Raw genomic sequence first — 20337 nt, 5'->3', positions numbered from 1 at the left:
GAGCCCCACGGAGCCCTCCATAGGGCTCCCCAAGAATATTAAAAATAGGCAATCAAAAACCACTTCTGGTTTTGTGATTGCAAACTGGAAGTGGTTTCCAATTGCTGATTTTTAGTATTATGAGACTTGGAGAACCCCAAGGAGGGTTCCATGGGGTTCCCTGCACCTCCTGAAGCGTACTGTGTTGCCCTGTAAGTTAAAAAAAAAAAACCCACAAAAAACCCTTGGCCCCTGTCAGCAGTGCAGTCCTGGGGATTATGTCATTGCCTTTGTTCCTCCCCTGCCAAGACCTACCTTGGGAGACTTGCTCCCAAGAAGTTTGAGAACCGCTGCCTTAATCTGTGTCTGAAGAATTGTTTTAAGAGCTGGTGGGGCATAGTGGCTAAGAGACTGAATAGCTATGCATGTGTTCCCTGGTTGAATCTCACCTCTGAAATTACTAGAGGACCTTAAGCCATTTCTACCCAATGTTGCATATACACAACAGGAATCAAATGTGTTAAGTATTATTATCCCCATATTTCAACCTGGGAGCTGAGGATGAGAAGGAATAAGAAGAGCCCCACTGGATCAGGCCATAGGCTCATCTAGTCCAGCTTCCAGTGTCTCACAGTGGCCAACCAAATGCCTCATGGAGCACACAAGACAACAGGAGACCTGCTTCTTGGTGCCTTCCCTTGCATCTGGCATTCTGAGGTAGACCACTTCTAAAATCAGAAAGTTGCACATTACACATCATGGCTTGTAACCTATTATGGAATTTTCCTCCAGAAATTTGTCCAATCCCCTTTTTAAAGGCATCTAGGTCAGTTGCCATCACCACATCCTGTGGGAAGGAGTTCCACAGACTAACTACATGCTGAGTAAAGAAATATTTTCTTTTGTCTGTCCTAACTCTCCCAACACTCAATTTTAGCGGATGTCCCCTAGTTCTGGTGTTGTGTGAGAGGTTCTGGTGTTGTGTGAATGTCTTGCCTATAGCCACCCTGCCAATTCATGGCAGAGGCAGTATTTGAATTGGAGAAGTCAGATTCACAGTGCCCTCACTAGTTTTTTAGCTCTGCTATACCAGCTCTCTATGCTCTCTCTTGTCCAGGTAGATGGTGATAAGAGGTGGTGACAGAATCCAAACCTCTTGCAAAGAGCTACTGTGGGTCAACCAAATGCAGCCCTTTTCGGTTGATAGCTGTATTTCCAAGTGTGGCACTAACCAATTGAGATGTTAGGGATAGCATGTTATAACCAGAAAATTGGGTTATTTTATCTGTCTTAGAAATGTGGCTTCATCTATTTCTCCCTTCATAGATCCCAAAACAGCTGAAACAGAAGATGAGATCTGCTCAGAGTGGGAGATTAAAACAATCACCAGTGCACTAAAAATATACTTAAGGTGAGTGTAGATCTACCCAACCTTTCATGCATACCTTCAGAGCACATGTAGATCTTGTGCTCTGATCTACCCAACCTTTCATGCATACCTTCTTTCATTGGGCTCTCCCTGTGTTTTCACTGGGCTTTTCATTGGGCTTTTCACATGTGCTAGCCAGAGGCAGCCTACTCAGAGTCAACCTTCCTGGATGACTCCCATGATTCTGCCATGACCTTGGACAGAAATATATACTACAAGGTAAATGGGACATTCCCATTCCTGCATTTCTCTTATAACACTGTTAGTGGGATGAGGATACTTAACACACTTCCAACGATTCTCACCAGCAAATGCCCCTAAATGTTTGTTGTTGTTTTTTCTGTTTTCTCATAACTATACTTAAAGATGTCCGGCTGCAAGGGGAAAATGTATGCATTTGCGGGGAAGAATTGGTGAGCATGTGAAGGCTTTAAGCATCCTCCTCCAGTGGCCAAAGAAATACCAACTGCCCTGAAAGGAGGAACTGGAGAAAGAAATAAAGAAAAAGCTACATTTTTATCATTGTTCGTGTAGATTTGAATTGATAACTGCCTTGGGCATCTCGGAGGTCAAACTGCAGAATAAAAATCTCCAGAGGAGATGAACAAACTCTCCAGCAGAGAGAGGCCATAGCTTTGTGTTAAAGCATATGGGGTGTGTTCCAGGCTTAGTCCCTTGCACTGCCAGCAGTACTGAGGCAGACCCTTATCTGAAACTCTGGAGAGCCAGTCAGTGTGCCGTAGACAGTACTAGATGAGCTGGATCAATGGTTTAGCTCAGTATAATTCATTTCTGCTCTATAAATGCCCCTTCCTCACTCAAGGGCATTAACAGGCAGGTACATGTGATTTGTTTTTTTCATTTCTATTCTACCTTTCACTACATAGTCCCAACATACTATATTGTATGTATTTCTACACTTAATTATTTGGAATACTGCAGTCCAGGTCCAATTTCCCCAAACCTCACAGCAGTATATATTCAATAAGTTACAACAGACGCTGTCATTATTTAAACTGTACTCAACTGCCAAAGGCACTTTGCATTCCAGCCCACGCTTCTGTATCATGTTTTGTTTTGTTTTTGATGTTTTACTGTAAGGAAGCAACCTTCCCCTCTTCATTTCAGTATTTCCCAGCAGACTAGGCCCTCGCGTGACATTGCAGCATATTGCTTTCATGTGGCCGCGTTTTTGAAGTATATGAACAGTGTTGTTCTAAAGCTTGGGTTCGCTTGCAGTCAAGCAGGCATGGCTCACGTCCATCAGTCCGGGAAACTCAGGGAGCTGTGGAGGATGACGTTACACTAGAAACACACTATTTCCTTTGGCACTTTCTCAAAACAATGAAATTTAGAACTATTAATCATGTAGTAATAAAGATAATGTGAGGATTTATTTGGCAGCAGGTCATAAACCTCAAACATAGCAAAATATACCCATTCTTAGCACTAGCATCCGTGTGTGTGTGTGTGTGTGTGTGTGTGTGTGTGTGTGTTTTCTCACTCCCTGTACATTTTGGCAGCCTTACTTGAATTGGTATGAACTACCAAGATGTTTGCAGCAGTACATCCTAATTCAATGGACCCATTTGTTGGTAGCAAAAAACGTGTATTGCTAACTGCAGATGAGCTTGATGGGTGGATGGAGGGGGAGATTAGTCAGAATTGGAATCAGACTCATCAGGTGTGCAGTAGGGTCCACTTTCATTGGATGGACTCAAATAAACCAAGCTATTTCCTCAAGGTTGGGAGAGGGGCTTCTTTAGTTTTTTCTGAGCTCATCTGAGAATGGGATGTGTGTATGCTGAAACAGATCGAGAACTTTTGCCAACCTTTATCATACTTCAGTTTGTTGTAACTGCCTTTGAAAGAACATAAGAACAGCCCCACTGGATCAGGCCATAGGCCCATCTAGTCCAGCTTCCTGTATCTCACAGCGGCCCACCAAATGCCCCAGGGAGCACACCAGATAACAAGAGACCTCGTCCTGGTGCCCTCCCTTGCACCTGACATTCTGACATAGCCCATTTCTAAAATCAGGAGGTTGCACATACGCATCAAGGCTTGTAACCCGTAATGGATTTTTCCTCCAGAAACTTGTCCAGTCCCCTTTTAAAGGCATCCAGGCCAGATGCCGTCACCACATCCTGCGGCAAGGAGTTCCACAGACCGACCACACGCTGAGTAAAGAAATATTTTCTTTTGTCTGTCCTAACTCTCCCAACATTCAATTTTAGTGGATGTCTCCTGTTTCTGGTGTTATGTGAGAGTGTAAAGAGCATCTCTCTATCCACTTTATCCTTCCCGTGCATAATTTTGTATGTCTCAATCATGTCCCCCCTCAGGCGCCTCTTTTCTAGGCTGAAGAGGCCCAAACGCTGTAGCCTTTCCTCATAAGGAAGGTGCCCCAGCCCCGTAATCATCTTAGTCACTCTCTTTTGCACCTTTTCCATTTCCACTATGTCTTTTTTGAGATGCGGCAACCAGAACTGGACGCAATACTCCAGGTATGGCCTTACCATTGATTTGTACAACGGCATTATAATATTAGCTGTTTTGTTCTCAATACCTTTTCTAATGATCCCAAGCATAGAATTGGCCTTCTTTACTGCCGCCGCACATTGGGTCGACACTTTCATTGACTTGTCCACCACCACCCCAAGATCTCTCTCCTGATCTGTCACAGACAGCTCAGAACCCATCAGCCTATATGTGAAGTTTTGATTTTTTGCCCCAATGTGCATGACTTTACACTTACTGACATTGAAACGTATCTGCCATTTTGCTGCCCATTCTGCCAGTTTGGAGAGATCCTTCTGGAGCTCCTCACAATCTCTTCTGGTCTTCACCACTCGGAAAAGTTTGGTGTCGTCTGCAAACTTAGCTACCTAACTGCTCAACCCTGTCTCCAGGTCATTTATGAAGAGGTTGAAAAGCACCGGTCCCAGGACAGATCCTTGGGGCACACTGCTTTTCACTTCTTTCCATTGTGAAAATTGCCCATTGACACCCACTCTTTGTTTCCTGGTCTTCAGCCAGGTCTCAATGCAGGAGAGGACCTGCCCTCTAATTCCCTGACTGTGGAGCTTTTTTCAGTAGCCTTTGGTGAGGGACTGTGTCGAACGCCTCCTAAAAGTCCAGGTATATAATGTCCACGGGTTTTCCCGCATCCACATGACCTTTTCAAAGAATTCTAAAAAGTTTGTGAGGCAAGACTTACCCTTACAGAAGCCATGCTGATTCTTCCTCAGCAAGGCTTGTTCGTCTATGTGTTTTGAGATTCTGTCTTTGATGAGGCATTCCACCATCTTACCCAGTATAGATGTTAGGCTAACCGGCCTATAGTTTCCCGGGTCCCCCCTCCTTCCCTTTTTAAAGATTGGTGTGACATTTGCTATCCTCCGGTCCTCTGGCACCGTGGCCATTTTGAGGGACAAGTTGCATATTTTAGTCAAGAGATCAGCAACTTCATTCTTCAATTCCTTAATAACTCTTGGGTGGATGCCATCAGGGCCCAGCGACTTATTGATCTTTAATTTATCAATGAATTCTGAAACATCTTCTCTTTTAACCTCTATCTGACATAATTCCTTGGTCAGGAGGGGCCGTTCGGGCAGCGGTATCTGCCCGAGGTCTTCTGCCGAGAAGACAGATGCAAAGAAATCATTTAATTTCTCCGCCATCTCTAAGTCTCCTTATATCTCCCCTTTCCCTCCCTCACCATCCAGAGGGCCGCTTCTCTGGCAGGTTTCCTGCTTCTAGCATATGTATTTGAAGAAGCTTTTAGTATTCCCCTTAATGCTGCTGGCCATGCGTTCCTCATAGTCTCTCTTGGCCTCCTGTATCACCTTCTTACATTTCTTTTGCCACAGTTTGTTCCTTTTTATTCTCCTCATTAGGGTAAGACTTCCATTTACAGAAGGAAGCTTCCTTGCCCTTTACGGCCTCTCTAACTTGGCTGGTTAGCCATGCGGGCACCCTCCTGGACTTAGTTGAGCCCTTCTTCCTTTGTGGTATACACCTCTGCTGGGCCTCTATTACTGTTGTTTTAAGCAGCCTCCATGCACTCTGGAGAGATTTGACTCTTTTTACCTTCCCTTTCAACCTCCTTGTAACCAGCCTCCTCATTTGAGGGAAGTTTGCCTGTCAGAAGTCAAGGGTTTTTGTGAGAGATTGCCCAGTATTCTTCTCCCAACATGCATGTCGAAATGGATCGCAGAATGATCACTGTTCCCCAATGGCTTAGTAACACTGACATCTCTAACCAGGTCCTGAGTACTGCACAATATTAAATCCAGAGTCACCTCAGCCCTCTGGTGGGCTCCATGACTAGCTGCTCTAAGGCATTTAGCATGTCAAGGAATCTGGTCTCCTTTTCGTGACCAGAACACAAATTGACCCAGTCAGTATGAGGATAATTGAAGTCCCCCATGATTACAGCCCTGTCTCTCCTTGACACCTCCCTGATCTGTTTCCTCATTTCAAGGTCCCCTTCTGGTTTCTGGTCTGGAGGACGATAGTACGCCCCCAGTATTACATCACTCCTCAGGCCTGGTAATTGGTGGAGTCGGACCAACCTTCAATCTCTACTTTGCTAGATTCTATCCCTTCCTTAACGTAAACAGCCACCCCACCTCCAACGCGCCCCTCCCTGCCTCCCTGTAGAGTTTATAGCCCGGGATTGCGGTATCCCACTGATTTTCCGCATTCCACCAGGTTTCCATTATGCCCATTATGTCAATGTTTTCCCTAGTCTCCAGACATTCCATTTCTCCCATCTTTGCTCGGACACTTTGGGCATTTGCATAAAAGCATTTGTACATGGAATGCCCCGTGATGAGCTGCTTATTAGCTCCTTTGTCCCCACATCCTCTCATTGTGCCAAACCATCTATCACATCCCATGAAAAAGAAGAACATCCCATCCCAAAGAAGAACTAGAAACTAAATTAGTCTAACTAAATTAGACTCAGTAAATTAGACTCAGTATCTTTAATTTGGAAGGTCCTGTACAAATACAAAAAGTGACCCTCAATAACTTGCTCAGAGTTGGCCAGTGACCTTGAAGCCTGACTTTGAATAAAATCTCAATTTTGCCAGTCAAAACACCCTATCATGTTGATCTCACTTTACATGGTTGTGATTAGTTTCCAGGTTTTAGCTTCACAGTGAACACCTTATAAAGAATGTATCTTTTAAGCAGCTCTTAGGGACCCCTTTTAAAACTAATACCTACAGGTCTTTTGTTGCTGTTTTTTATCCTGTTTTTCTTTTTACATCTTAATTGCACCTGTATTGTTTTACTTTAATTTTAATGTTTTTTCTTGTTTTATTATTGTATTTTATGTTATGAACCACTTTGAGCATGGGAAAGCAGTATAGAAATCTTTTAAATAAATACATAAAATATTTTCTATATTTCAAGTGTAGCCCAAGGGCTCTCTGAGTGACTATAAGAAATCTAAATTTTGGTTGATGAGCAAAACTGAGTGATGTTCCAGTATCCCAGAAGACTGAGATACAGTCTTGTTCATCTGTGTCCCCACCTTTCTTCTGTGACCTCAACAGAAATTATATTCATAGGTGAAGGAAGTAGGATAAAGTTTTTTTTTTTAAGATTGTGAACCCTATTGGGACAGGGAGCCATAAGTTATTTGATTTTTCTCTGTAAACCGCTTTGTGAACTTTAATTGAAAAGCGGTATATAAATACTGTTAATAATAATAAATAATAATAATAAAGTGTGCATATGTACTAACAACTGGGCAAATGTTTCCAAACCAAATGCACGGTTGGAGCATCTGTTATCATGAGTGATCCATATAGGAAACCGTTACCCCTTTACTTACTTACTTCCAGATTTATATATTTCCTTTTCTCAAGTAATGAAACCTGGTACCCAAGTCAGTTAACAACTATAAAGTATGCATAATAAAATCACAGTAGCATAAATAACGTAAAAACAACAGCTAAAAGCATAAAGACAGCTAACAGTATGAAACTTTGATGGATCCCCACTGCCCTACCCACAACCAAAAGCCATTTGAAATTTTTAAAAAAGTCTTCAAACCCTGTCTTGGAGAAATGAATGAGAAAGTGTCCAAGTTGAGGACCAATCACAATTTACCCGGAAGAAACTCTGCTTGAAGAACATGCTTTGTTACCCTTGTTATACAGAACCACAACAAATACTTGTTCACTTGCTGGTGTTTGCTTCATGTGAGACAAACCTGTAGTGAAAAAATGAAGTGCACTGTTAAGGAAACAAATCTGAAATTTAGATCATCTTAGTAGTTCAGACCTGATGCTCTCTACTCTGTTTTTTCTGTATTATTCTGTTCCATTCATGGTTTGCTTGTTTCTGACCAACCAAAACTTAATTAAAATGAATGAAGATGGAAACACTTCCTTACCCTCTTATCTTATATAAGAATGTTCAGACTGGTTTAATTCTGAAATTTTGCTTGAAAGGAGTTTAATCTTTTTTCTTCATCCCCCCCCCCCCCATGCCATGTCATGACTTTTCTTGTTGAGAGCTGGCTGAGCTGGCAGTTATTTAGCTGAGTCCCATGTGAGTCAGAAAGGATTCATGGCAATGGCATGCTCCCAACTGCATATTAGCCTTTCTGTCATTTATTTGATTGCTCTGATTTGTCTGTACTTTATTTTCTGCATCCCAGAATGCTCCCCGGTCCACTCATGATGTATCAGTTTCAAAGAAGCTTCATCAAGGCAGCCAGTAAGTACTGTAATTTGTCACAACCTCTTGAAGGAGACAGTCTTGTGCAAATGGCTGAATGTAACATCTAACCTCTTAGTAGTACTTACCACAGGTAAGCTTTCTTGGCAAATGCTTTAGAAAGTGGAATTTTGCTCCAAGATAGAATGTTATGACCTTGCAATCATAAAAACATGATGTGGTGTTATGGAAATATTTGTGTGCCAAAACTACAGATTCAGTGTTTTTTTTTTAATTACTTGAATTGTTTAAAGTCAATAAACATGCCATGTCACCTTGATCCCTAAGTTCAGATTCATTCCAGTTGTTTACTGATGAGAGCTTCTGCATCAATTTTAGAGTTGCGTCTGCCTTATTAATCACACAGGCACATTGGAATATGTACTATTTTATCATTTGATATCCTCAAGGTTTGAAGACTAGATAGTAGAATCTCAGATATATGTTAACTCTTTTGAGGCAGCTGAAAGCAACTCTGTTTCTTGTTCATTGCCTGTTCTACAGAGAGAGCAACTGATTCCTGTCATGCACCTAATTTCTTAATTATTCATGCTTATTTGCCTATACTTATGAGAATGAGAGGAAGTTTAGGTCATGCAGAGCCCAGACATAATTTATTCTTGGTGGTTGTTACTGTGTTGTACTAGAGGTTATCCCATTTTGTCCTTGCAAATAGCCCTGTAAAGTACATTAGACTTAATTAGCCATAATTACATTGAATAAGGTAATAGTTGTTACCATGCTCCTGGGCATTATGGTCTGTTATACTGTTTTTATATTATGATGCATGTTGTATAGAATGTGTGGGTGAGTGTGCAGAGTGTGATTGTTGGAATTGTAGTATATACTTATGCTTGTATCTCAAAGGTGCATAAATTTTGTTGTGCTGTAGCACAGTGACAATAAAGTTACTACTACTAGACCAGTGAACTTCATAGCTAAGCTGGATTTTAACACCATGTGGGGTCCAGGGTGGGTTTCTTCAGGAGGTGAGTCTGAGAGGTGCTGACTCGCCCAAGGTCACCCAGGAAACTTTGTGGCTGAGTGGCATTTGAACCTGGATCTTCCACATATCAGCCCAACACCAGAACCACTGCACCATCTTGTCTCTCAGTGTGGCTAATGATAGTCTGATGTACCAATTGGTATCAAACACGGTCCTGCCATATAGGATCACTATACTGTTTGCCAAATTGAAATCAATAGGTCTTGATATTGAGAGGGTGGACATGATGGGTCAAACCGCAGCATTTAGAGCTATCAGGGAGAGAACTCTTGATATTGAACACCAAGAGCTAATTAGTATGGCTAAAACCTCCTGTTCTCCATTACACTTCCATATACCTGTTTATCTTGGTAGGATGCCATCTTATCTAATTTACCTGCATAACCCATAGCTAAGAAGAGCCTTTGTGCTGGCAAGATGCCCTTCCTTCAGTCCTTTTATGGGGACAGTATACCACTGTCAGCAAGGCTCTGTCCCTGCGGTCTGAATCACATGGAGACACTCGAACATATCTTCTTGTTTTACCCCTTGCACAAGCCTCATCGCCAGGAATATCTTATGCCAGTTTTGGCACGTCTCCAGGGATGGGCAGAGGCACATGTGCTGCAAGCCATTTTGTCAACAAATTAAGGAGTAACTCTTGATAATGTTGCCCTTTTTGTCTATACAGTTTTGAGTTTTTGGGAAATGGAAGCGAAAACTTAGTTCTATAACAAGCTAGTGTATGGGGCATTTCTGACTATTAGGTTCCTTTTTTGGGTGTGTATCATGTGATTATGGATTATGGATTTGTTGTGTGATTTTACTTGTATATTGTCACGATGTATATGCCAATAAAGGTCTCACCATCATATTCAGGAGGTGGTAAACTGCAGCCAGCTTCCATATTGCTGACAGCTCCTTCTGAGTTGATCATCTTCTCTGCCCTTGGTCAGATTAAATAAACCAAGCTGAGGAAAAGGTTTAGCAGGTAGCCAAGAGTCCTCACATTTCAAAGGACTCTGTCCACAATCCTAAATAACAGATCAACAGTTACCATAGGGACATTAACTGACACTATCAATGTCGAATACGTAGTTATGATGGATGTGAGCAATTTTATCTGCAAAGTGCTTAGAAAACTGATTGCAGCAAGCAGCTGAGTTGTCGCCCTCTCTCCCTGGTTAACCACACAAAGCAAGCTCCAGACAACCTAGAAAAGCTCAACTGGACAAGTCTCTGTAGATTCAGTGGTGGCAGAGAGAAAAATCTTTTTCACTGCCATCACCACCTCAGAGTAGTCTCTATCACAAACTCTAATCCGGTGGTTGGCAAGCCATGGGTCAAATCTGGCCCACCAACCAAAATCACCCGGCCCTTGGTCTTCAGGCTATGCCCGATGGTTGAGATTTTTACCAGGAAGTAGCAGCCGCACAGGAACTCTGTTTGGCTGGGCAGGTGGCTATGCCATTGCCTGCCCAGCATGCAGCAAATCAGGCAGAAGCGTTGCCTCCCAAACCGAACTCTACACAGTGCAGGGCTCAGCAACCCGGAAGTTTGACGATGACATAGCCGAACGTCTGGCCTCTATGCTAGAAAAGGTTGCTGACCCCTGCTCTAATCTGTGTTTGATTGGGCTCATTGTGGGCTTTCCACCACTGTTACTCAAGACCTTTGCCAAACTTTTTTTGTTGCCTGCAGCTCTTCAGAGCACAGTACGAAGGTGTGTTGGCTTTATGCTAGGGCAAAGCTTGCTCAGGAGCAATCTGATCCACAGCCCTGGTCATTTTCCTCATTCCAGAGGGTTTTAGAGGGGAGAAATTGAAAAATCTCCCAGAGTCCTCAGAAAACTAGTCTAAGCCCTACCATGAGGTGATCTGTCTATGGCTGAAATGACCTTTATCTCCTCCAGTTCCCTATCACCACCCATCTTCCCAGTGGTAAACACCAAGTCCAGTGTGTGTCCTGGTACATGTATTAGGGCAGATATTACCTGAGACAGGCCATTAAATCCTGAGCACAGACCAAGATATCTTAAGGACCACCAATGTCTGCATGAATCTGCTATTCCAATAAGACATTTTAGGGAGCTTTCTTGTAGGTCCCATCACTCTCTGAGACTGGCATCTTCATGAGAGGGGTTGTGTGCCCTGTGAAATTCTCTGCCCGTGAAGTGCACCCAATGCCTTTTCTGCTGGCATTTTGGAACTCATTGAAGGCTGGTTTGTTTAGGCAGGCATTTGCTGTCCTGATATCGATGTCTCTCCTGCTCTGGAAAAAAGGTTGTGGTGGGAGCCTTTATTCATGTATCTCTGTCTTATCACTACTGTAATATTTTTTGCTGTTCTATTGTGTTCTCTATTGTATGTTGTTGAAAAAAACCATGTTTTGTTGCAGAACTGGAGAATCAAGAATCCAGAATCTCAGAAATCCACAGCTTAATTCACAGACTCCCTGAGAAAAACAAACAAATGCTCCATTTGCTGATGAAACATTTGGCAAAGTAAGTGTGTTCACTTGGATAATTTGTTGGATTTTTGTCCACTTCCTCCACAATGAAAAAGTGGAATGACAGAATCTGAACTTGGAGGTTCATCCCTCATTTAAAATTCTTCCCTTGGGCAGAATGCCCTATATCTAAAGCAAGGATTGCCAATTGGCAGTCTTACCAAATTTTAATCATGCCTTGGGTGTATGTGCTCCATGATGTTGAAGTTCTTATTGGCTCAAGCACTTGGTCCACCTGTGAAGGATACTGAACTGCTCATTCAACCACATTCATTGGAGAGTAGTTGCTGTACCACTCTCTGGTGAATAAATGACCTTCCATAATACTAAAATGGGTTCTGCCCCACCTTTTCCTGGCAGAACACAGTTCTGCGTTTTTACAATCTCCACACTACACATTTGTGATACTAGGCAGTATTTTGTGTCTACTGCACATGAGGCAAGGTTATGTTCTTTGTTTTAGAACATCTTTCTGTAAGAAACTAAATTACAGGAGATTCAGAAACAAGTTTAAACAGTGACAGAAAATAAAGATAATTCAGGGACGAAAAACTCAAGTTACGGCGGTTTTGCCATAGTTTAGTGCAGTTGCAAAGTACATGTGTTAAATGTGTGACACTCCTTTTCTGTCAGTTTGCTAGGAAAAAAAATGAAAAGAATGGTATTGGGGAGCTCTTTTCCTCATTTTCTCTCAGGTGCATGCTTTTGATGCAATTTATAAAACGCACTATAATTTGGGCACAGTCCAAATTCCTGGTTAATTAAGCAAGAATTCACCTCACTTATTTTTCACATGAAATATGAAAAGTGTTTGAGCAGTTTCATGATGCTACTTAATTGTTTAACACTTGCACACATTTTCAGCGCTCTTGGAAATTATGCATCCATTATGAATAAAATTTATTTCAATGCTGAATTAATGGGCATACCAGTTGCAGTGGGGGTGTTGGTAGCAATGTAGATAACATGTACTGTATATAGCAGTATTTCTCAAACTGTGGGTTGGGAACCACTAGGTGGTTCATGAGCCAATTTCATTTGGACCATGTAGCACCTGTCTCAGCCCCCATTTAAAATACAGAGCTGCAAATGCAGAGTACAGAGCTACTGGGCAGGGCAGGCTCCCAGTGGGGGACAGGCATGGTGTTTTGCCCTGAATAGGTGGTGGGATGGGGTGGGATGTTGGAAAGGGGGGAGGGCTTTGTGGTCGGAGAAGGGCCAAGCTGGCATTCTGCTTTGACTTTCCAGCTGGAGTATTTGAATACTATGCATAATAAGAGCACAGGCATACTGTGTCATGGGACCTTTGACTGATTGGAACTTAGGTTTGAAGCCTAAATTGATGGTATCTTTTCCAACCATGACATCACTTCCGGGTCAATGATACAACTTCTGGTGGTCCTGACAGATTGTCATTCTAAAAATTGTGCTGAAAAGTTTGAGAACCACAGGTAGTATTTGCTGGTATACCAGCTCTCGTTACACAACATTGGTCCACATCTCATATTTTAGTCCTGCTGCACTGTCAGATGAATTTATTTGGTAGACATTGGGTTACAGTGGCAAAGCAGATCTACATGACTCATGGAAATTACTTCCCCTTGCTGTAACTGCCAGTGCTTTGCTTAGCACTGAAAAGGTGGGGGGAACATCTGGAATGACTCAGCTTTATGTGACAGTTACGAGAGTTAGTGGGCTGTGACTTGCCACCTTCTCCTCTGTATCAGAGTATGCAGGAATAATAGCAATGGCTTTGGAAAGTGCTGGAATGAGTTAGTCTATAAATACCACTGTGGAACAGCTCACAGATAGCAATATAAATGGAAGAAAACAAACTTTGAAATGTAAAAAGACAGAATCCAGATGTTTCATTTTGACTTGTGTTTGTGCATCTTCCATGCAGTCCAGAGCATAGCTTTTAAGACCAAAAAGATGGTTTAGATCTTAGTGGTAAAAAAAACTTTAGACGTTTTGGAGCTTGAGCTAAAAAAAAATATGGAATTCCAGATACTCCTGGCAGCCAAGCCTCATTCAAGAGCCGTGATGATACTTCAAATACTTTCGAACTTTCTTTTTCAAACAAGAGATAGAGTTTTTGTTAAGTATGGTATGGAGAAGAGCAAGTGTGTAGGGTGGTTTCAGGATTTGTATTATTCTAACGAAAGATCACTGATGAGCAGTTTTAAGTGACGCATGCAATCCCAGTTAAGAAAATATGCTATGATGTACTTATTCATGATACATTCTTCTGGGCCAAACTCCTGAGGGACATGTCATATGTACAGCTGCATAAAATTATTCAGAGGTTTTGACTGATGATTTAAAAGTAATTGGGGGCAAAGGGAGTTAAGAAAGGATGTGAGGGGAACCTGTCTCTTCTACTCTGTAGGGTCTTTTGGAGGAAGATCCATTTTTTCATTTATCGGCTTCTTCACTGTATGATCTCACTCAATCAGTGATCACATACTAAACAGATTAGCTTATTCCTTATCCAGCCTATTGTGTTTGCCTTTACAGTGGTGCCTCGCATAACGAAATTAATCCGTTCCGCGAGTCCTTTCGTTATGCGAGTTTTTCATTTTGCGAAGCGCGTTTTCCCATAGGAATGCATTGAAATTTAATTAATGCGTTCCTATGGGCAAGAAAAGTCAGAACAAAGTCAAATTTGGTTTACAAAGTGTTTATTAAGTGCTCTTTAAAGGCATACATACTGTACAGAGGATTTCAAAAGCGGGGGGGATGCTGAGTGGGGAGCTTGAAGGCTGTAATCCTGTGCACACTTTCCTGGGAGCAAGCACAATGGGACTTACTTCTGAGGAGACATGCACAGGATTGTGCTCTAAGCTGGGGAGGACAGAGCAGCTGCACTCAATTGCTTGCTTTTGCTGTGATCATGGGGGGAAACGTGAAGGAAATGGGGCAGTGAGAGGGTGAATGATCATTACTAGGGTGGACGGGATCATAAACTGACATGAAGATCCTCCCCTTACTAGGGTGAACGGGATCATGAACTGACATGAAGATCCGCCCCTTACTAGGGTGGACGGGATCATGAACTGACATGAAGATCCTCCCCTTACTAGGGTGAACGGGATCATAAACTGACATGAAGATCCTCCCCTTACTAGGGTGAACGGGATCATAAACAGACATGAAGATCCTTCCCTTAAGACAAACCAAAGCAAAACAAAAAAAAAATTCGTCTTGCGAAGCACAGGTCATAAAAATTTGTTGTGCGAATTACCAAACTTCGCAAGACGCTTTCGTTCTGCGAGTTTTTCGCTGCGCGGGGCATTAGTTATGCGAGGTACCACTGTACTGTATAAATATGTCACTGAGTAGAAATGCAACCTTCCCATAAAGCGTCTTCTGAGGGGTGAGAGAAAGAACACAGATTCCCATTGCCAAGGCAACAGGGCTCCCTGACTTGATACTGCACTGATAGTTTTATTACTTGCTAGTACTATTGCAGTCAGAGTTTTGTCCTGAATAAGTTCTGGTTGTTGCCAGATGTATAAGATCAGTTGAAGCAGAATGTGCCTAGGGAGAGGCCTCTTGTTGAAAGGAATGCAGTACGGATGGATGACATCTGAATTTGGATGTGCATCAGTACATGGGTGTCGCTGACCAGTATACCGTCATCCTCTACCTGCGTTGCTATACTTTTTAATAACTGGCATGTCCAAACTTTCCTATCCTGCCCCAGCTCATCAACTATACATGAGTGACTCGGAACAACTGTATGTTTCCCTAGTTGTCTTAGCAAACAGGAAATGTTTCCCACTTCTCCAACACACACTTCCTTGTGAAAAGGGTGTTTTGCGACTTTTTACAGATGGGTATGCAAAGGGGGAAGCATGCATTTCATAGGAGGGATACTGTCCATTAAATGCAATGTCTTTTGCCTCAGCACTATTTACATGGCATATTATGCTTGTTCATCCAAAACCTGCACTGCTATCTTACAGCCCAGTGGTCTCCAAACTGGAGACTGCTGTGTTCCAGAAAAGGATTTCCTGGTGCAAACGGAACACTCCGTTCCACCAGGGAGCCTCCTTACCATGCTGCCAATCTCCCCCAAACTGCACGCGACCCAGCCATGTCTGCCTGGAAATCCCCAGAATGGCTAGCCGGCATGCAGGTTGGAGGAGATTGGCAGCATGGTAGGAAGACAGCCCAGCAGAATGGAGTGTTCTGCTCACCCAGGGGATAGATTTGGCCATGCGCCAGATCCAGCCTGCAGGACACAGTATAGAGAGCCCTGTTCTATACACCAAAGTATTGGTTATTACTTTAAATTTGCTAAATGCCTTGTTGACTTGCTACCAAGGACCTTATGATCTAAATTAGACTTTGAAAAACAGAAAGAGAGAGAGAATAGGGACAGAGTGAGAAGGATGTGGGCAAGTGTTATTACCACTGTTGGACCAGCCATTAGATGACTTGATGTGCCTTGTGTCAGTGGCAGATGGCAAGAGGTAGCACATTCAAAGTGCCCTTTACCCCCAAGTCTGCTACCACGACCTTCCTCGAGCCTGCCACAGACATGAACTCCATCGATCCACTTCCTGGTCCGTCATTTATGCAGTCTCTTTAAAATAATGCTGGAAGTCCTGCACTTCTGGGTTTGTGGAAACCATGTGAGTGGCAGAGTCGGGGATTTTTTTTTTCCCCAGCACACAGTGTAGGTGGTGGAAAGCATCCTGTGTTGCACCACTCCTAGCGTTACTTGTACTTTAAGCTTGGTATTAGTTTAGAATGAGGACTAAGAAGATAAGACTTTGGAGGGGGAGGGGAAGCACTTTTTCAAGTACCACCTTTTGTGAGTACCTCTTTTGCAGCAGTTGTGCACAGTAGGTGGGCTTGTCACCCAGTTGGGGCTTCACTCTGAACCCTTCTTCGCTATACCATGCCTGTTTGGAAGGACCAGGTAGCTGCACAGCCACATTTTCTTCACTGGTGCATCACTGCCCCAGTCGCCTGCCCAGTTCAACAGTGTTAGGACAGGTAGGGAAGTGTTTCATGGTTATCATGGCAGAGGAGTCAAGTAGCATTTGCCAAACTGTTAAGTATCACCAATGGTACTAGCACTAGTGGTTGAAGTATACTGGAATAGCTGTGCAGAAAAGGTGAATTGTGTGGAAGGAGAAGAGGTGGCATACATATATCACATGGATATAAAGGTAACTTAATGAAGACTGTTTTCATGTGTTTACTGTGACAGAATAATTGCTGCAGTAGCATTCTCATGACAACGAGGCCAAGGCACACCCATAATATGTTAAAACTTCATTACAAGTGGTTTATTCCCAGTGCATGAAGTTTCCATGTCATTGTCAGACATTCCTTGCCCTCACTTTGAGGTTTTCAAGGAATTAATCTATTAGAGGAAATGTTTAGAAAAGCTTAAATATGAGGCTTCTATATATTGAGTCCTGTACTAACTACAGTAGACCAGACCTTAGTAGGGGTCAGTGTGCACAAAGAGGGGGAGAGATAGTACTTCATACATCACTTACAGGTGCATCTTCATAATGTAAACAGGAAATATTTAACAAGGAGCCATTGAGAGGACTTTACAGGATGGTTAGTCAGTCCTGGTGAAATGTAGGTCCAGTCAAATTAAAATCCTTGCTCTGGTAACTATCTAGGACTGCTTCTTTGTGGAGTTTATTTATCCAGCTCTTTCAAGGGGCATGGTTGAAATAACTTGAAATTCAGAGTATGGTGGCTGTTTCCTTACCATGTGACCAAAATCAATGTATAGTCCCAGATATATGTCTTAGGATGAACAAAATGTTTTGCCTCCCTATCCCCTAATAAGCATGAGTTGTAGACTGAGGGCACAATCCAGTCCTTCACTTGGGCTGGTTCAAATCCCTTGCCCCAGTCCAGGATGGTTGCAAATGTGTCGTAAGACACTTTTGCACCTCCTCGGGAGTCGGCTAGGTCGGTGTGCAAAGGTGCACCGGCCTATGGAGGCTAGAACAAGCCGACTGGGCTGATGCAGGGCTCCGAGGTGGGGGGGTGGAGAGGAGGTAGGAGGGAGGCATTCCTGGGCTGGGATGGGAGGGAGCAGGAGGCAGGGCTGGATCCAGCAGTTATGCTAGATCCCAACCCCTGTTCCTGGGGAGATTAGAGTGGCTTCAAGCCGCTCCGCTCTCCTCAGACTTGTCCGAGGAGACCCATAAGGGCACCTTTCCCAGAGGTAAGGGGAAAAGTTTACCCTTGCTGAGCTGCTTTTGGCCCCTATCCTGCACTGGATATAGCGGAAGCCTCTTGGCTTGCCTGTTCCCGCGCAGGATAGAATTGCGCCCTTAGTAAGGCAAGGGAAGGATGCTAGTCTTTGTGCATGTCTGTGTGATTTCCTCTACCTATAGCCATCTCCTTTCAAAGGGAGAGTACAGTCTGATGTGTATATTTAATGTAAGCTGCGATTGGGCAAGGAGGCCTGTTGTTGATGTAACTCACCAAGGAGACCATGTATAGGAAGTTGGCATAGATATGAGCCCACGCAGCTCTGAACAATTCTCACATTAAAGGCTCTTCAGGCCTCTGTCAGCCTTCATCTAGGTAAATTCCTGCTGTTCCTGTTTCAATCTCTCAATAAAAAAATAACACCTTTTCTCTTTAAAAGTTAATCTGCATTTAAAGCAATTCAGTAATAAAACAGCATGTTTAAAGATCAGAAATTTTGCAGACGATCACTTTTTTAACCTTGTATGTTTCTGTTTACACTGGCTACACCATTAACCCTTTTCCTAGTCTAATTAACCTTTTCTCCTATCCTGAGGATAGCCTCATCTGCAGATGCAATGGCCTTTACATGTTAACATGTATGAATATTCAGTTCATTCACTTTTGCTTCATTATAAAGTCACTTGATAGGTTCGTGCAAGCATTTCACATTTAAGTATTTAACATATTTGTGCCCTGCCTTTCCCCACAGTGTGGGTGCCCAAGGTGGCTAACAATTCAACTACTGAAACAATACAAGCCAACATAAAAACTGCACAATAAAAGCAATAATAAACAGTCTACACCCCAGCACACGTAAAACCAATAAGGACAGTGGTAAAACACTGAATTAAAGCCAGCAGAATAAGAGTAAACATGAAGGACAGTGGTTACAGTACAAACCAAATAAATAGTACATGATTAAAAATGCCAACAAAGGCAGCTACAAAAGACTATAAAGGCAGCATAAAACAACATAAGCCCCATGTAGCCTGCTATTCTAACAAAATAAGAGAAGCTGAAAGAAACAATCTCTGTTGGAACATATCAAGAGAGGAGGCAGCTCTTAGATCCCCAGGGAGGGAGTACTATAACTGGGACACCACCAAAGAGAAGGCCCTCCCTCTCATTGTCACCCCCAATCTCTGTTGGAGGCAGCAGACATAGGAGGCCCACTCAGACTGTCTGAGAAGACAGGCCGGAATATGGAAGATGATAAGATTATGGTCCCTTTGCCACCTTGGTCCTAAAGAGCTTTAAAGATTAAAATCAGCAGCTTGAATTGGGCCGAAAAATGAACCAGCAGCCAGCATAGCTGCTGGAGCAGTGCCCTGATAATTGAAGCACCAAAGCCCCAGTAACCGCACAGGCTGCCGTGTTTTGCACAAACTGCCTTTCTGTGGCAGCCCCATGTAGGGTCCACTACAGTCATCTAAACAGAATATATCCAAGGTGCAGACCAGGACCAACCAACTCAGGTGTAACCATTGCTGGCGCACCAGCCAAAGTTGAGCAAAAACCACCTGGCAATCACTACCTGGAGCAGTTGTGGATCCAGGAGGACTCCCAGGCGGCATACCTGTTCCTGCAGAGAATGTGCAACCCCATTCAGAATGGCCAATAACCCAGCACCTTCATTGTGGATTTCTGGACTAGGATGATCTCTGTTTTGTCCAGATTTAATTTCAGTATGTTGTCCCATATCTAATTCCCAGCCTCCTCCAGGCTGCAGTCCAAGACTTCAACAGCACCTGCAGGATTCGATGGAAAGGAGAAATAGAGCTGAGTCTCATTCGCATGTTGAGGGCAGCCCACTCCAAATGTCCAGATCTCCCCTCTCAGTGGTTTCATGTAGATATTAAATAGCATGGGGGACAAGATTAGACCATTGTGGCACCCCACCCACCAATGGCCAGGGTGCTCAACAGGCATCCCCTCAGCAACCTCCCTCTGGGACTTCTTAGCCGAGAAAGAGGTGAAACCACTGCAAAACAGTTCCTCCAAGCTCCAGCTTGGCCAGCTAACTCAGGACACTCACTGTGCCCTGATGATGGTGTCAAAAACTACGGAAAGGTCCTATAGGACCAAAAGGACACTTCTCCCTTTCCAATGCCCAGCACAGGTCATCCACCAAGACAACTAAGGCCGTCTCCATCCCAGAGCCTGACCTGAAGCCAGACTGAAAGGGATACAAATAATCTGTTTCATCCACAACACTCTGGTGCTGAGGAGCCACCACCTGTTCAATCACCTTGCCCAGAAAGGGGTGGTTTGAAACTGGATGGAAATTATCAAAAACAGTGGGATGAAGAAGGGACGTCTTCAGGACGGGGCTCACCACTGTCATTTAGAACACCTCAGGAGCACCCCCTCCTTTAACAATGGATTAACTGCCTTCCCTACAGGCTCAGCCAGTCCCCATAGGGCTTACAACCTAAGCTGGGCAAGGGTCAAGTGGGCA

At 43.3% G+C, this 20337-nt stretch overlaps 1 protein-coding gene across 5 annotated transcripts in view; it reads left to right on the top strand.

The window, feature by feature from the left end:
* Nucleotides 1–20337, top strand: part of ARHGAP26 (Rho GTPase activating protein 26) — a 311057-nt gene that overhangs the window by 194890 nt on the left and 95830 nt on the right. For all 5 annotated transcript variants that reach the window (XR_010793663.1, XR_010793662.1, XM_066613312.1 and 2 more), the window contains exons 15-17: nucleotides 1306–1390; nucleotides 8088–8146; nucleotides 11529–11634. Coding sequence is in view for 3 of the 5 variants with exons in the window: in XM_066613312.1 (XP_066469409.1) it covers nucleotides 1306–1390; nucleotides 8088–8146; nucleotides 11529–11634 (250 nt within the window). In the remaining 2 variants the exon portion in view is untranslated. The remainder of the gene's footprint in view (nucleotides 1–1305; nucleotides 1391–8087; nucleotides 8147–11528; nucleotides 11635–20337) is intronic.

This window comes from Tiliqua scincoides, chromosome 2, assembly GCF_035046505.1.
Source record: "Tiliqua scincoides isolate rTilSci1 chromosome 2, rTilSci1.hap2, whole genome shotgun sequence".
Classification (NCBI taxonomy): Eukaryota; Metazoa; Chordata; class Lepidosauria; order Squamata; family Scincidae; genus Tiliqua; species Tiliqua scincoides.
The sequence above is the reverse complement of the archived record's forward strand: the minus strand, read 5'-3'. Positions and strand labels throughout refer to the sequence as shown.